This window comes from Cyanistes caeruleus, chromosome 3 (assembly GCF_971803275.1).
Source record: "Cyanistes caeruleus chromosome 3, bCyaCae1.hap1.1, whole genome shotgun sequence".
NCBI lineage: Eukaryota > Metazoa > Chordata > Aves > Passeriformes > Paridae > Cyanistes > Cyanistes caeruleus.
In genome coordinates this window covers 40,051,230-40,068,516 of record NC_141703.1, presented here as the reverse complement: position 1 = coordinate 40,068,516, position 17,287 = coordinate 40,051,230, and the positions used below count along the sequence as shown (strand labels likewise).

The window sequence follows — 17,287 nt, the reverse complement described above, 5'->3', positions numbered from 1 at the left end:
ACGGTCCGCAGGGTTGACTGGCTGCCACAGAGCATCTTCGTGGACAATAAAATGGCTGTCAGACAGGTTAGTAAAACTCTTCTGGGAAAGAGGAGCTTTTTATAACCTAGCCTAGACCCAAGGAAATTAACATTTATACAGTAGTTAAAATATAAATAGCTCGACATCTGAGATGATGAGTATATCTGAGTCCCTCATTCTAGCTGGCTTCATTTTGATAGTTAATCAAATATTAGATTTGAGATATACACACACACACATCCATGTATGTGAGGAAAAGTAAAATGTTTAGATTTTACTGTTTTACTAGATACCCTGCATTTAAAAAAGTTCTTACTAAGAAATTTCTGAATATTCAAATGGATTATATTCACAACACTGATTCAGAATGAAGTAGTCTTACTTTTCTTTAATTGGTACCCATTGAATTGGTACCCAAGAATGAAAAAATCTCCTAAGAAAATTATTTCTGAAATTTATGCTCAAGATAGAAGGGAGGTTATCAGGAAATTATTCTCTATATTCTCCATTCCACTTAGAGGTAGTATGTTGGGAGGCAGTATTTTGTATTGGAAGATGAATCAAAATTTGTTTTAATAAGGACAAACAAATAACGATCGAAAATCCTGACAGTTCTGAAGCTCTTGTTTTGGTCTGTTCATCTTTAGATATAGAAACAGTTTCACTTAAAATGATATAAAAGATTTTTGAATAAATTTTCTGGAGTTAGAAGGTTGAGGTATTGAAGATAGAGGTGACTTCTTAAATCTGTGGAGAATAAAATCTTGGTGCTCTGTTTATTCTAACATTCCAATTATTTGTAGAAGGCATATGGTAATTAGATAAATTGTTCTGTAAGATAAGGGCCACCAATTTTCTGAAGTCATGGCAGAAAGGTTCTGCTTACCAAGTTGAAAATAAAATATTCTGGTAGAAACTTGGCAGGAGGAAGAGGCTTTCAGAGCATCTGCTCATGGTAGTCAAGGCCTTGGATTTTTTTCTTTGTTGGTAGAGGAGGATTTGATTATGGTTGAAAGGACATGAAATAAGAATACTGTCTCTGCAGTCAAAGAGAAAAGCATTTATACTGTTTTGTCCTGTATTGGTTCACTGTATCAGTGTGGTCACTTGCTTGGAGTTTCTGTAAAATAGTCCATCTTCTGAAAAATATCCAGAGTTGTACCCTAATTGTGCCATTGTGAGGAAAATCTGTCTCAACAGAGCATTTTTTGCAAAGTTTTTTTATGTGCATTGTAGGATGTTTTTATTAGCTTGAGGGACATTAAGCTGTATTCTTCTTTAGTTTCTAGGGCAACGAAAGTCTCTGCTTGAACTAGACACACAAATTCTTTTCAGGCTATGCAGTATCATAAAAACTGGTATCTACCTGCCTTAGCTTCTACATGGGGACTGATGAGAGAGCAGAAGTTCAGGCTAGGTTGTTTGCCAATTAACCCTGTTGTATTTTTTTACTTTTTCTTAAGTTTCAGTGACCAGCTCAGTTCATTGCAAACAGTCACATTCTTTAAAAAGCAAATAAATTGAAACCTCTGTGGAACTGTTGTTTGCATCAGTATGTAATGCTCTATCCTGCAGACTAGATCATGGCAGTCAGATTATCAGAGATGAATTTTGTGGCCTAGGCCTGCATTTCAGGGGCCAGATCTGGGTAGTATCAAAAGTCAGGAGCACAGACTTTCTGGAGTAAAAGGTTCCTACCTGAAGATGCAAGAGAAACTGTTTCTCTCCCTGTGGTTCTGACTGGACAGGACAACACGGTTGTTCCTGAACTTTAATCCTTTGGAAGCGGGTGATGCTACTAAGAAGGTTTTGAATTAATTGTTGGGCCTATTCTTGAAGTCTGTAAAAGTGTGATTTTAATGGGCTAGAGAAAATCCTATTAGAATAGTTTAAACAAGTTTTGCAGTGGAATTTTTATCAGTGATTATAACTTGGTTAAAGTAATATAAAAGTGTGTTGGCTTTGAAGAGTGAACTAATACTTTAGAGGACTATAGTCTTCTGGTCCTTTTAAGATGCATATGCATTTCACTATTTTTTGCTATTTTTACTTTATGTATCCACTAAAAAGTTTCACTTTTTATAGTTTAAATAAACAAGGATAAAGAGTTTGAAGTTGTCATTAACTTATGCTTGAGCTTTAGTTAATTCTGCAAAATCTAGTTAGTTCATCTTGCTTTCAGAATTCTAAGATATATGTCTATCTTGAGGCCTGTAGGTGTGATTATCACTTCCTTTACATAAATGAATAGCTATAAATATTTATATAACTTTGTCATTTGTTTCTCAGCCCATTTTCTGTGTAAACAAGCATTATGTGACTCAGTTGTCTGCTTGTCTCATCTTCCTCCATTACCTGCCAGTAAGTTTTGAATTCTGCAGCACAGTTAAACTAAATTAAACATTAGGACAAATTCCCAAAGAGATCATGGAAGGCCTGTCCTTGGAAGTTTTCAAGACTGAACTGTGCATGGCCCTGAGGAAGCTGGTTGAGGTTTCCTGGCTGACCTTGCTCTGAGCAGGGGGTTGGAGACTTCCCAAGGTCCCTTCCTGCCCAGATCAACATCTGGAACAAATTAGAAATCTAAATAATGATTAAGTTCTGTCAGAATTGTTGGTGGGAAAGACACACTGTCACTGCTGTAGTTATGGAAGCAACTGGCACATGCTTAATCCTAATTATGCACTGCAGAATGGTGAGGGGAAAAGTTGTAGGCAGAAGGAAAAACTAGAGCTTTAGATAACAGCATTGATAGACTCTGTAAGAAACTAGACCTACCATTATACTCATAAATTACTTTACAGACTCTGCTTGATACAATGTTTCAGCTTTTCCAAAAGGATTATTAACAGTATTTTATTGTAAGGATTTTTTTTTTTTTTTTTTAGCCAAGCCACAGGCATAAACTTTGTTACATCTGAATTGGTACAGATCTCTTTGGTCACTTTGTTTCTCCTCCCTCACCTTTGTCAGTGCTTGCTTGTACAGGGAGTTTACAGTATATTCTAAAATATTACAGTAGTTTATCTAAACATTTGCACATCAAGATAAACTTCTGAGAGAAATTTCTTCTGATAAAGCATGTATTTGATTGATAGATAGTAGTGCATTTTAGGGTCACTGTTGTTTGAACACAGAAATGTAATAGTTTTAACTATAAAACAATTGGAATCCATAGATTTGTATGATGTGCAAGAGGCTCACATCACTTTTAATAGGTATCTGCATATTTAATTGCCTTTGTAAAGAGACATATTCAGTCCCACATCACCAGAATAGGCAGGTTTTATGACTTTCTAGAGTTTTGTACAGAGGAGCAAGGAAGAGGAGAAATCCCTCGATGTCAACATATGTTTTAAGATATTGTGAGTCTTTGCAGTTTCAGCTCAAGCCAGTGGTGTTGAAGTGAGGTAACAACCTTGGCTTTGTCCCCAAAGCTGGTGTTCTTGCTTCAAGGCACACCTAATCCGCCAGCTTTATTCTTTCTGCTGACAGGTTTGATGTTGGCACAGAATCTGCCCTAATGTTCTAAATACTTGTGAAGAAATCCCAAATTTTTGTGGTGCTACATAGCTTACTGCTGAGAATAGCTGGGATGCAGGGTGCTTTTTCACTTGAAGAGCAAGCAAAACTGCTACTGCATCCTTCAAGATGTTCAGATTGCCTCCATCACTGAGGATGGAAGGCCTCAGAAGTGTTTATATGCCATAGGCAATAGAGGCTAAAGCTGACAACTCTGTCCTTTGGATGGAGAGCAGAGGTACAGAGTTCAAGGGACTTGCTAGAAATTGCACAGGAAATCTGGAACAGCGTGTGAAACTGGACCCATATCTCTTAAATCATGTGTCAGCATTCCTCTTGCTTGATGCTTAATGTTTTTGCTCTAAGACATCAAAGGATAAAACTTAATTATAAGTGGTTGTATCTGAAAAAGTGGTCATTTAAAAGAAATGTCTTTTTTTCAAGACTTCAGAATACACATAAAAGATAGATAGTGGTCTCTAAAATTGGAATCTTCTATATGTTGCACATCTGGTAGGTACTGAAAACCTTGACATATCCAGTCATGCTCATTGTATTGGAATAAACATCAGTATATTAGCATGGATATGGCTTAAAAATATTCAAGGTAAGAAAACTAATGTGGTTATTAAGAATAATTTTCAATTATGGATGCAAAGCTTAAATATTGAAATGTGAGGCCTAATTTTCAGGATGTTGAGCTATTCGTACAGCTAGTAGCAGTAATTTTTTTTAAAATTAGGTGCTCAGCTTTATTGTCTGGAAATTTTTTGAGCAAGAACCTTTTTGTATTTAAGGAATTGTAACATGCCTCTTATCTGTTAGTAGTTTTAGTAGTTTTCTTGACAAGTAGACTTCTTTCAGCATGAACTGAGTAGAGAGACAGGAGCTAGATTAAATTGGTGCAGCTGTGAGAATCTCAGATTTGTAGGTCAGATTTTCTTGTTGCTTTTAGAAACAAGGGAATTAGTCACAATGGAAAAAGTCAGGTAAAACATTTGTCTTGTATTTACTTGTGGTTATTGCTTCTTAAGCTAAACCAAGGAAGAGAAAACACCCATTTGAAAATTCCAGCGTTTCTGAGTTGCTAAATGTGCCAAGCATTTCAGGATTTCAACAAGATGATGCTGATGCTCGGTTGTGTAAGATGAGGATTTTGATTGGCGTAGAGAGGGAACTCAAGGATTAAAATCTTGTTTGGATATGCTCCCAGCAAACCTGCTGCTAAGAAGGTAGGTTTTATCTATCCCTTAGAGTCTTTTCAGTCTTGATAATAGACTTCAGTGTTAGCTATGAATTTTAATGATAGATACTAGGGAGAAGTGTCCTTTTTAAGGTGAAAAATAACCTTTTGTTTGTGAAGTTTTTTTGAGCATCTGAAATGGCAGTAGATGAGAACTGAAGCTACTTGTGTCATTGGCTCCTTGTCATCCCCAGCACTCAGAAAGCTGTTTTCCTTCACTTGTGCCAGAGCCTTACTTCGAGGGGAGCAGAGAGTGTCATGGGACATAGTTCAAACATTCATGGAGTTCTGCAAGCTTAATGAGAAGATGTCTCCCATACATCTTAATGATCAGGGATTTTTTTTTAGGACTTACTTTAGCGACTAGAGAACCCTTAAGACACATTGATTGACCTTTGAATTTTCAGATGTTCTTGACATTTTATCTTAAAAAGCTGGAGGGAGAGCTGAAGGTAGGCTCTATCTGTAGTGACTTGCAGAAGCAGGCTGAAAACATGGAAAGAGTTTGTTATTCTAGTTCTCCTATGAAATCTCAGATGCAGAAAATCCTCTGTAGATAAGAATTTTTCTCTGAAGTGAATGCAAATGACCTGGAAAGATCTTTGGTGTCCTTCATACAGAGATGATGTGTATCATCATTATATCTGTTGCAGCAAGGGAATCTATGTTTACTACATGGCCTTTGAGTATGTGTGTTGGGCTGTACAATCCATGGTTCTTGTCCCTTGGAAGGTCTCAGCTGTAAGCTGCCTAGGAGTAATGTGTGCAAGTGCTTTGATTGAAAAGTGCTTATTGTGAGAGTTGGGAAGAAGGTATTTATAGTGCTTGTGTATACTGTGATTGGTTGTTGTTTCTTGGGCTTTTGCTTGGAACTATTTCCTCTAATTTCCTACAAGCGCAGCATCGATGGTGAGCCAAACTGGCAAGTGAATCCGGCTCTAACACCCACAGAACTGAACTGGCTTTAAAGTATTTTATTTAAGATGAGGGGATTATTTCCAGAAAGTTTCATATACAAGAACAAAGTTTCTGAAGCCTCCTCAAAAGTGATATGGTGTGGTGTTATTTATTATTCTAATATTATCCTCACAAGTTGTTTTGCAATTATTATTTAATTTGCTGTCCTGTGAGTAAGTACAATTATCATGACTTTATATACCTTAATCTATCCATCTGAAGAGTTTGTTTTCCCAAAGGCTATGTAAGGAGTTCATGTCAAAGCCTAGAAAAAAATATTAGATCCCAGTCCTGCAATTAGGGCATACACTGTTCTTTATAGCAAACTGATTCATGACTCAGCCACCTAATTGCAGTGGGACTTGCAATAAACTCTTTAACATCCACTCATTTATAAAAATTATTTTAAGACTATTTTTTTAGTTGGGAGTTGTTGCTTAAGAAATTAAATCATTACACAATATAGCTTACAAAACTGAATATTAAATGCAATTAATTAGTAAACTGGAATGACTTGTTTGCACCAGAATCGTGGGAGTTTTACAGCTGTTCTGTGTGGTTTTGCCTGAGAAGCTGTAATCATTTCCATTAGAGGGAAAATGCTCAAACTTTGCAGAAACCTACCTTAGATTTGAGTATCTCTCTGACACATGTATACAGGTATTGACACCTCTTCATTGGTGTCTGTTTGCAGGAGTCCATGGAAACATAATTTTGCCCAATGACCCCCTAATAGTTGCAGTGTTTGAAGCTACCAAAATACAAGGAGTAAGGGTTTGGAAAAAGCGAGATGTCTCCAGTGTCTTAAGGTAGTAATACCTTCAGAAGTATGTGTATATATATTATATATATGTGTGTGCACACACACACACATATATATATATATATATTTCCTGCTGCTTTGGTTCAAGAATTGATAGCTTCAATAAATGGTTAAGATGGTTTTCTCGCTTCCTCTCATCCTGGTGTTTGAGAGGTTCAGAATCAGGCTAGTGAACACCGTGCCTTTCCTTATCCTCCATAGCTGAAATGAGTTTTAACTATCAAGGATTCTGCATTAAATATCCAAATAATTATGTGAAAAGGATTAGAAAAATTCTTTATAGTTACACTTGGAATATGTTCTTCCTCTAGATGAGCAAACTGCTTGTTCAAGTTACGACAGATTTTACTGAAGGCAGGCAAAGTTTGCAAGTTACATTACAAAAGGATGTTTAGTTATATTTAGTGTGAATTTGTAAATAACCTAATAGATTTAACTGTCATTTTTGATACTTTATTTCATATTACCCATAATTATTTTGCTGTGTATTTTGGCAGGATTCATATCACAAATTTTTTGTAAGTCTAAATGAAGAATACTTATTTTTTTATTGACATTTTGCTATTATTTCCATAATTTTCAACACTAATATCTTCATCCCTTAAATTAAATTTTTGAAATTCTATCAAAACTGCCAGAAATGCATTTTTAAAAAAGTGAGAAAGATGCTCTGTTTGTAAAAGGTAATAAAGGTGATTTAGTACTGGAGACTCCTTTTGATTATTAGTTTCAGTTATTCTGTATAGATATGTTTTGTACTTCAGTGGTCCCAGTTTTATTTTATAAAGCTGTAATTGTGCATCTTTCCAAAAACTTGAGCAAGCCTTAAACTTGTTATAAAAAATAGTTTTCAGGAATATATGGTGTTCTCTTGGTTTGTTTTTATTCCACAGAATGATTTGGTTGAAAATATTTGGGTCTGATATGAAGCACAGGAAAAAAATCCTAGAAAAGAGACACCACTTCCAGAATGTGAAACGGGAAAACAGGAACCTGTTTGTACCTTTTTGTCTCCTGACAAGTACAACTCACCCACACATACACACAGAGTGTAGGGGTTCTGGGCAATCTCTATCACTGTCTAAGGGAATCAGATCATTTTATTAGCCTTATTTGGGGTTTTTTGGTGTGGTTATTTTTTTGATTCTTGCTGTTTCAATCTTCATTTTTATTATATTTTCACTGCACATTGTCTTTGTTTTATCTTTATCCAATGACAATTCTACCCAGAAATCTGAGAAGTACCTTGTAAAAGAAGTCAGGTACTGCCTATGTTTTTCTGGGTATGATTGGAGGTAGAAAAGCTGGGAGGAAAAAGTCTCTGAAGATCATTCTCATACCATTCACCTTGAAGCTTTCTAAATGTTTTAAGCTCTTATTCAAAGTGTACATTGTAATCTAAACAGAAATGTGGATGATGTGTGTGCCTTGTGAGGTAAGATAAAATACAGAAATATTTATTGCCGTGTGACATATAAGGTTGTGTGGTCAATGGTGTATAACTGAGCCACATAAAACATTTGAAGTTTGTGTATTTATTGATTTCATGTGGCTGTGGTGTCCATCCTCATGAAAATGGAGATTTATTGTGAACTATTGGTCCCAGGTGTTCATTAAAGATGGGTAACAGGGTGGGTTTTAGTACTGAATTTATCTAGAACTGGGAAATACATTCTGAATGTCTTTTATGGCGCAATGACTGTACCTTGGCAGTAGTGGAAACCCTAGATATGATGGCATTTGACTCTGCACCGGTGTCTTTCATAGGGCTATAAATGACTGCAGTCCTGTTATCTCTTCAAGAGTTGCCGCTGCTCAGTATCTGTCATAGTGGAGCTAAAGATAGTGAGATCATTAAAACAGGGTGAAGTGCCTTGTTCTTTAATCATGTTCTGCAAACACATGTAATTGGTCTTGCAAAAATTTGTTCCTGAAGAGGTCTTAAAAAGTCAAGCCTTCCCTTGCTCCATTTGAGAGTGTTTCTTACAGGGTCTGCTATATTTGCCCTAGAATACATACTGTGCTGCTTTGATACTGACAAAAGTGGCAGCAATTCTTATTTTCAGGTGGCCCTCGTGCTTTTCATTAGGAATGATCAATGCTGCTCAAAGCTTTTCAGCCATACTGAGAAAATTGGATTTTCCTGCTCCAGAAATGAGCAGAACTGTGCCACTTTTCCATTGCTACGGGGACAGGCAGGGGCAGATGGGCTGCAGCAAAAGGCGAAACTTCTGCCCAGCTCCCACTGTGGGCTGAGCTGCTCTCTCTCAGATCCTGTGGTGGGAAAAGCAGCCTGGATTCAGAGCTTCAGTATAGGTGATGGGGTTTTAGCCTCTTTTGCTCTGCTAAAAGTAGTTGTGAGTAAGATAGATCCTACTAGAGGAAGGATTTGTGAATTCCTAAGTTTGATTTTTGTGGTTGTACGTAAGGGTTCTGCATTGCTGCTTGGACATTGCAAAGCGGATCTCTTTTTGTTTATTTGTCTTTTCCTTTGTTAGGAACCTATTTTTCTCTTGGGCCATTGAAATTCAACAGGGTGAAAAGCCTGTGAGGAAGAGATGTTCTTCTTCCCTTCAAATTTTATTAGAATCATATAATTCCCCCACATCTGAGTAACTGGCTTTCCCTTGGTGGTCCTGTGCTAACATACACCATCTGAGTGGTCATGGCTCTGAGTATCAAGTGGAGTCTCCAGATGCAGACAGAAGTTGCCTCCAGTGAGATCAGCAGCTGTAGTAAGGAGAGTATTGAGCCAGAGATCTCCCCTATACTCATCAGAAAAAAATTGCCTGGGATACTAAGGGAGACAGGAAATTCTGGCAGTGTTGAGAGGTAAAGGGTGCAGAGCTAGCTTGAACTTGCAGAGCTTGTAGAGATTGATTTAGTCAAGAGCTAGATTTTCCACAGTGTTGCCAGAACTCAAAAACCGGAAAGTGCAGAGACCCTTAGGACTCTGAATGAAGACAAACAGTTCATCATCCTCATGGTGCTTGGGGAATATGATACACAGAAGTCTGGTCTAACTCCCTCTACTTAGCTTGAATTTGGCAGGACTGATACTGAGCTGGAGCTCGTAAGTCCAGCTCACACTAGAGCCAGTCTTCTGCTCAGTATCCATGGACTGTTTTTCCATTATTTGCTGTATTCTAGGTAGTAGACACTGACCTTTCTATGTAGAAAGATATGAATTGTGTGTATTTATTATGGACAGGCATAAGTATATATAAAAATCTAAAATATGTCACACAGAATATGTATATATATACACAAAATGTATTTTTTCTGTAAAGTTAACTACTGAAAATCTAGGTAGTACAGGGATGTATTCCACAGGAGCAACTTTATTTCTGGTAAGAAGACATAATGAGAGCTTTGCAGAAACACTTTCTAACACATTTCAGTATTGTAAAGTTATCAGTTATTGGGTGAATCTGAGTTATAAGGTGAATAAGGCTATTGACTGTAGGATCTCATTTTAGGTGGTGATGGTAGGTAGTGAATCGGATAAATGCAACAGGAAAAGCAATACAGAAAATTGCTTCTATCTGTTCCACCTAATAATTCCTACATGGTCCTGTGCAAATAAATTAAATTAGGCTTTTCACATCTTTTCTGTCAGCTCATCAGTTCTTTCTGTTCTTCAGTACAAAACATCAGGGTTTCCACTGCTCCATTTCCCAGGTGCTGAGTACTCATAGCATACAGACTGTCAGTTATTTAGTTGCCCAGATTTTCTAGGGTTCCTAAACCTTTTAAGCACTTGAACTTTTCAGTGGAACTGACTATAAGCCTTTAACAAGTGTGTATGCATTTTCTTATATGTTTCTCAACAAATTGAAGTGATCTCACAAAACTCAGAGAGGTGGTCCTGTAATTCTGGCTCATCTGTTTCTTCACTGGGCACTTCTCAAGCACCTGCTTGGAATTTCTCAGTTTTACCAGAGGGTAAGCCAATGGGGAGAGTGAGGGGAAGTTTGGGCCCCTCAGAAATCAAGAAGTGCAGTGAAGGGGTACCTGATTCTGTTTCCATGGAAGGATTTTTTTAATGCTGTATAGCAAATACAATAGGACACATGCAATTCAATATTTCTTCTTATCTGTTGAATGCCATCCATCTTATGTAATTAAAGACTATGCTATCCTGTGTTTAAATGCAGGAGGACAGATTTCAAGATGCTTGTGTGTATTTTGGTACTTAATTAATGGCAGCTTAGCTCTTGCAAGGGTTCCAAAGATATCATTGTGCTAAACAGTGTATATCCACGGAGTAAGACATGGATTATGTCTCTTCAGATGGTAAATGAAGGCAGGAGAAATGGTAAAAGTGAGGGGAATTCTCTACAATTATTGATGACAGCCTTGGACTGTGGATTAAATGACATTCCCTTAGTAAACAGAGAGGCATAACAAAGTTTAGCATTTCAGCTACATCTTAGGACATATTTGGACAAATTTTTTATACTAGTCTGGTGATGTAAGATTTGCTGATGTATTTGAGACATTATTGGCCTTTTATCCTTTCGGACTGTGGGGGAGCCCACTGTCCCTGCAGCAGAGGCAGCAGGAACACACAGGTTACCTGCTCTAGTGCAGAGTGGTTACAGACAGGGAAACAGGCTGTTTCCCTCAACCAGATGAGGCAGATGCACCAGCACTGCTCTGCTGCCTTGCCTGGCAGGCAGAGGGGAAGAGTGGGAGGGATGAAGAAGGTGTAATAGGTGGCTTAGGGAGGGTGTTGTCTTCAACTGCTGCAGGTGTCAGCTGCATCTTTTGTCTGTCCACAATTCAGTCTTACTCCAGTGATTTGACTCAAAGCAATACTACTAGGATAATATAAAGGAGAAAATAAGGCTTAAGTTAAGAAGGTACCATCTTGTTCCTCTTAGGTCTGTTTTAAGTGCTAAAAAGTCAGAACTGTTTTTTCTCTCAGTCCTAGTTGCTTTTGTGGAAAAAAACCTGTGTAAGAGTATTTTGGAAATAGGCCCAGTGTTTTCTTCTCTCTTTTCTTTTCTATGGCAAATATGTAAATTTAAAACCTGATGAAACACTTAGTTTGATGTCTGAAGAAAGGTTTATGAATGTGAGGATGGAAAAAAAAAAAACGGCAAGCATTTCCATTTTGTAAAAAATTTGGCAAGAATCCCTTCACAAGGAGGGGCAAAGTAACAAATTCCTTCACAGCTATATGATCTGTTGTGCTGTCCAAGTTGATTTTGAAGAGAACTGTGGTAGTATTGCCTGGAACTTAACTGTGATTTTTTATTTGTCTCTTCAACTTGTTTAACTGGCCTAACGATGTGAATACTGCAAGGGAGACATAGGCATTCTGTATTATCTAATATGTGTTTTTATGTAACAGTTCTTCTGTGTGTATGCAGTACTTGAAGCTGACTACATGTCCTGAAATTTGGAATTAATTATCTGGCCCTTTGGTTTTGTCTCATTTATTGCTATTCAGAGAGTTCTGTGTGTATTGACCACAGATAAGTGTACTCTTGAAAGGGAGTGTTGCACCGTTACCCCAAGCAGGAGACACAAAATGCCTGTTCAGGGAGTAGGAGGATGTAGTGTTGAAGGGAGGGTTCTTACACATGGAGATAGCAAACAGAGAAAATAGTATTATATTCCTCATTTTTGTAGTATGAAAGTATTCCTGGCATATATCCTAGAGGGAAGGAAAATTCAGAGGAGGAAGATTTTTGTAGAATTCTGAAAACTCTGAGGGGAACAAGATGTACAACAAATTACTAGGATGTGAAATACACATTTTTTTCAAATGTAAAATTTTAAGATCATTCAAATGTCTCTTTCCTGTTGGTCTGTACTGTTTGCAAATAGATTTTTTTCTTTTTTTTTTTTACTCTAAGAATATTTCCATTTTTTTAAATATAATTGTTGTTTTTGTTTTTAAACTGTAGGTATGAGAAGGTGCCTGTAATTCTGGTTGGTAATAAAGTGGACCTGGAAAGTGAGAGAGAAGTATCACTGAGTGAAGGCAGAGCCTTAGCTGAAGAATGGGGCTGCCCCTTTATGGAGACCTCTGCTAAAAGTAAAACAATGGTGGATGAGCTCTTTGCGGAAATTGTTAGACAAATGAACTATGCAGCACAGCCAGACAAAGATGATCCATGCTGTTCTGCATGTAATATACAATAGCATTAAAAATGACCTAACCTGGACTTAATTTGCAGAAATTTTGTAAGGTGGTAAAACTGTCTACTTCACTTCCTGGTTTGTGGGTCACTTGAAATACATCTGTAGTGAAGTAGCAACATTAACTCAGAGCTGAGCATTGGAAGTCAATCACTGACTCTGAATATAATTGGGTTGAATGACCACATCTCACCCGTTTTTTCCCTTTGAGCACCTGCAATTTTATGGCACAGTCAGTTGATCTACAGGGTCGTTCCAGTCGAACGTACGTGTGTTGTCACGTCAGGCAGCAACAACAGCAACTATTTCCGAAGAGGACAGAATCCTTTTGGAAACGGGAGATGAAAGCAGTGGAGAGGATATCTCTGAAGACCTTTCATGACAAGCATAACCACAAAAAGGAGAGCCAAGTCTTTTGGTGTCTGGTTACCACGCTTCAGAATGGGCACTATCACATGCGGCTGAGTTTGTTCAGTCAGTTATGTTGATTTCACCAGAACTTCTGACAGTGTTGGAGGAAAAGGCTACCAGAGACCCATATAGTTTGGATTCTTTTCAAAATCAATGCTATTATTTCTACACTTTATCCCACATATTGAAATACAAAACATTGAATCAGTGTGTGAAATGAGAGGCAAGATCTGGAAACAAGTGACGGGTGAACAGTCTGGCATTGGAATGTTTTAAATCTTTCATTTTGCTGCTCAAAAATGGAGGATCGCTTCAGGTTTTGGTCTACAGAAAGCCAAACAAACCCTCTGTTTACAAAGCAGGAAGCATCTTTATTTTCACTTTACTGAACCAGGAGGAAGCAACTGTGATGAAAAAAAAAAATTGCTGAGCCTTACTAACAAGGAACACTTTAATAGATTAACTAGTACCATCTTGTAAGGAAAATTAAGCCATGTTTCATCCATATGTTCCCTTCTGCAGAAACCTCGTGGGACAGTATGAACATCCTGCATTTTTAAGTTTGTTAAAGACGACAGTTCTTCTTGCCTTTAAGGGCTACATTCTCTGGTGTGATCCCAAACTAACCTTTGAAAATCCAGTTTGCTATTTGATAGCTTTAATGTTGAAAACTTAAATTGAATAACCATGTGAAATCATTTGGTTCAGAGGTGAAATAGTTACGGTTGTAATTCCTTAGGTGAGTGTGGACATGGCTCTTTAATTGCCTGACACACTACTCAAAGGTTGCCCCAATTATTGGAGTGTTTAATGGTGGGAGCAAATATTTTATTTGGAAAGGATGCTCGAGCTCTGACTTGCTAGTTTCATAGCAGTGAAGTATTTATCATTTGCATGACTAATGGCACAGAAATACCTATTTCAAAGTCTTACAATCAAAGTATAGAAAAGTTTTCAATCGCAATGTTTAGATTTTAAATGCTGGAGAGATTGTCTTGAGCTGGATCTTTTATAGGTAAAATTGGCCATAAAAATACAGTCACTGAGCCTGTGGTCTAAATAACACCATGCGTTTATTAGTTTTTAAATCTTGTGCAGTAACAGTGTAGTTCCTTGTGTTTAAATGAGTGAAAATAGGGGTGCTGGGCTGTGTGTGTGTGTATGTTGAGTGTGTATGTGTGTGTGTATATGGCCCTTAGAAATGCTGTAATTGGAGTTAGGTTCGAGAGTTTTGCCTCCATCTGCAGAACTTCCTAAAAGCGCTCTCATCTGCCACAAAGGACACTGGAGTAGAAAACACTTTGCAGATTTCCATAACATAAATATCCTTAACATTTTGAATTATAGTTCACTGGATGATAACTAAAGAAAATCATATTCACAGAAGAGAACTGGCCAACTCTGCCCTTAATCTTTCAAGACCTTTCCACAACCAGTGTGACAAAGGGCATTAGATGTCACAGAACATTAAGCCTTACTAGAAAGTAAATGTAGCCCATTTCCCATCTACTTTGCAGAGCTTTTGTTACTGTACTTTGTTCTCTTAGGGAGATAGGCACACTGTTTATTTCTGGCATCTGAATGCCCATTTTGGGTGCTCTGAATCGCCCTCCTAGAGGCACCTACCTCTTTCCATTGACTGTATAGCAAACTTAGGCTTTTAACTTTAGTCCTCCAAGTCACACGACTCACATGCCTAAACTAGATGGTATGAATGTTCTCTTACCACCCCCTGCCTGCCCATTGTGTCAGCTGCCATGCTTAAACAAGATGTGAGATGTTGGATTAACAATATTTCAGGGTTTCACATATCTAGATTGGGAAACGGTTAATCAAGCAGCACAATCCATCCGTAAAACAGCTTGTCAGTGCGCGATCCACTGCGCAAGCACTCAAAAAAGAAAAACTACAAAAAACAAACCCCAGAAAACAAACCAAAGCCAAGTTTCAAACTGAGTTGGAAGTGCATGTTATGTGAGGTTATTTACAGAGATGTTAAAAATCTTACCTCACAGATTGTTCATCAACCAAGAAAATGGCATGAAGTAGAGTATGAACAGCCTAATATGAAGTTCATAATATAAAGCAGATGGGCTTTAAATATAGGAAAAATTGCACATTAATTTTTTAACAGAAAATATTAAAATATCTCCCACTTTTGTTTCTTCATTACATTCACATTTTCAAGAGCATAGGCCATATGTAAGCTACCATGCAACTTGGCTGAGGGGGCAAAGTGTAAGTGTCGTTTTTCATTGTATAGTTCTGAGGAAGTAGTTATGCACTATTTGTATTTCCACTAATGTGAAGATAGTGGAGCTTGAATCAATGACAGTTGCACTCGACAGATTTTTCAAGTTATAGGGGTAGCAGAAAGGGAGGTGGGTGAGCCACACGGCGGCTGCATGGCCACCCTGCAGGAATCACTGGTCTTGGGTCACTGTTTCATTTGTACCCTGATAGGATTACCAATTATAGTATTTGAAAGTTTCTTATAACATGCCTTAAAATATTATGATTTGTTCCAAAGACCCACTTTTCCTTTGGCTGTTCTTGTAGAGCCTTGTACTTTTCTACAAAGACAGCATTTCTCCAGTTTTGTTGGTTTTTTTTAAGAAAAAAGTTGCAACTTTTATTCTTTTAAGCTATGATAGTGAGAGCAACTGTTTCCTCTTTCCCTTAAAAATACACAAAAAACAATTCAAAGCAAACCAACCAGAATCAGATCAAGAGTGTTAAATATGACTTGCATTGGATTTTGTTTGGGATTCTTCTGTTGTGCCCATCCCCCTGCCCACCCCTTCAGAGCATCAAAAAAAGAAATTTGGTGACATTTTCTGTTCTGATTCTAGCCTCTCCCTAACCCCAGTGCTACAGTTGCCATTACTTTTCTGTGGGAAAACTACTGGTATTTGCTTTCCTGTATAGAATGTTACCTAAAGATGTCAGCCATTTGGTTGGGGGGTTTTGTGCATGTTTGTTTTTAATTTTTTATTTTTTTTTTTACCAGTGTGCCATCAAAGCACTGGTTAGGCTTTAATTGTGAAACTCCACAACAAATGCAAATGTTTGACAACTGCAGGAGGCTTTTATCTGCATTGTTGTGCATCTGTTAATTCTTGATCAGGGTTTGAAGAAAGACTGAAGTGGGTTCTGGAGTCAGATTTAACGCTGTTGATTTGGAGTTTCCTAGGGGTGAATTAATGTATTTCACAGTTAATTGTTGAGCTCTAATACAACTGGCAATTTAAAATGGGGCAACAGTTTGTTTTGTAACAATGTCAGTTGTTTAAACCTTGATGTTTCAAATAAAACAAGAATTGTACATAGAACTCAATGCAAACTCAGCAGTTGTATTTGGAGTTAAATTATTTTAACAAATAAATTTATTTAATGAAATCTCTGTTGCATTTTCTGTATTTTCCCTTTAATTTGATCAACACCTTCGTCCAGAGCTGATGAGAGTGCCCAGTAATTTGAAACAACACTATCAGCTATATTCAGTTCAGCTAAGTATTTTCTACCAAAATGCTCTTCTGGTACAAATTAAATAGCAATAAATAAAAATAATATAATTTATTTTGGATGAATGGACAGATGAATGCATGGATGCATGGATGTTGTGATCTAAACTCCAATCTTGATAAAGAACAATAGCGATGGAGTGAGTTTTTCTCTTCACTTTTCTTAGTGGGATACACACTGACAACAATCAGTAATACTCAGTATTTGGTAAGATACAGCTCTTGCTATGGCAAGAGAATAGTGCTTATTGTACATATATAATAAAATATTCCATATATAAAAAATGACCAAATAAAAACTTGTTCAATATATGATGTAGTTAATATGCAGAACTACTCTTATAGCACTGAGACTGCAAAGGGTTAAAGAAGGATTGTTTGTTATATCAGCTGTTCAATTGATGAGTGTTTTGAAGGCTTTCAGCACCACACAAAAGGAGTTAGTGTTAAAAGAGCTTCAAATACAATTAGTGTTGCAGAGATTTATAAATGAACAGTTGAGCTAATGCTAACAGGATTATTCTAGCTAATTGGCACTGATCAGCAGTTACATTTTAGTCATGCCAGTATCACTAAAATACCCTATTTTCAGTAATGATGGGTGCTTGGTAGTCTCTTGTTTTCATGGCATGC

The 17,287-nt window shown here is 37.3% G+C and overlaps 1 protein-coding gene across 1 annotated transcript in view; it reads left to right on the top strand.

Annotated features, from left to right (window-relative positions):
• The window catches only part of RAP2A (RAP2A, member of RAS oncogene family), a 30,969-nt gene extending 14,440 nt beyond the window's left edge, over positions 1-16,529 (top strand). Inside the window, exon 2 of the mRNA XM_086880850.1 lies at positions 12,485-16,529. Within this exon, the coding sequence (XP_086736976.1) occupies positions 12,485-12,722 (238 nt within the window). The 3' untranslated portion in view covers positions 12,723-16,529. The remainder of the gene's footprint in view (positions 1-12,484) is intronic.
• The last annotated feature ends 758 nt before the right edge of the window (positions 16,530-17,287 follow it).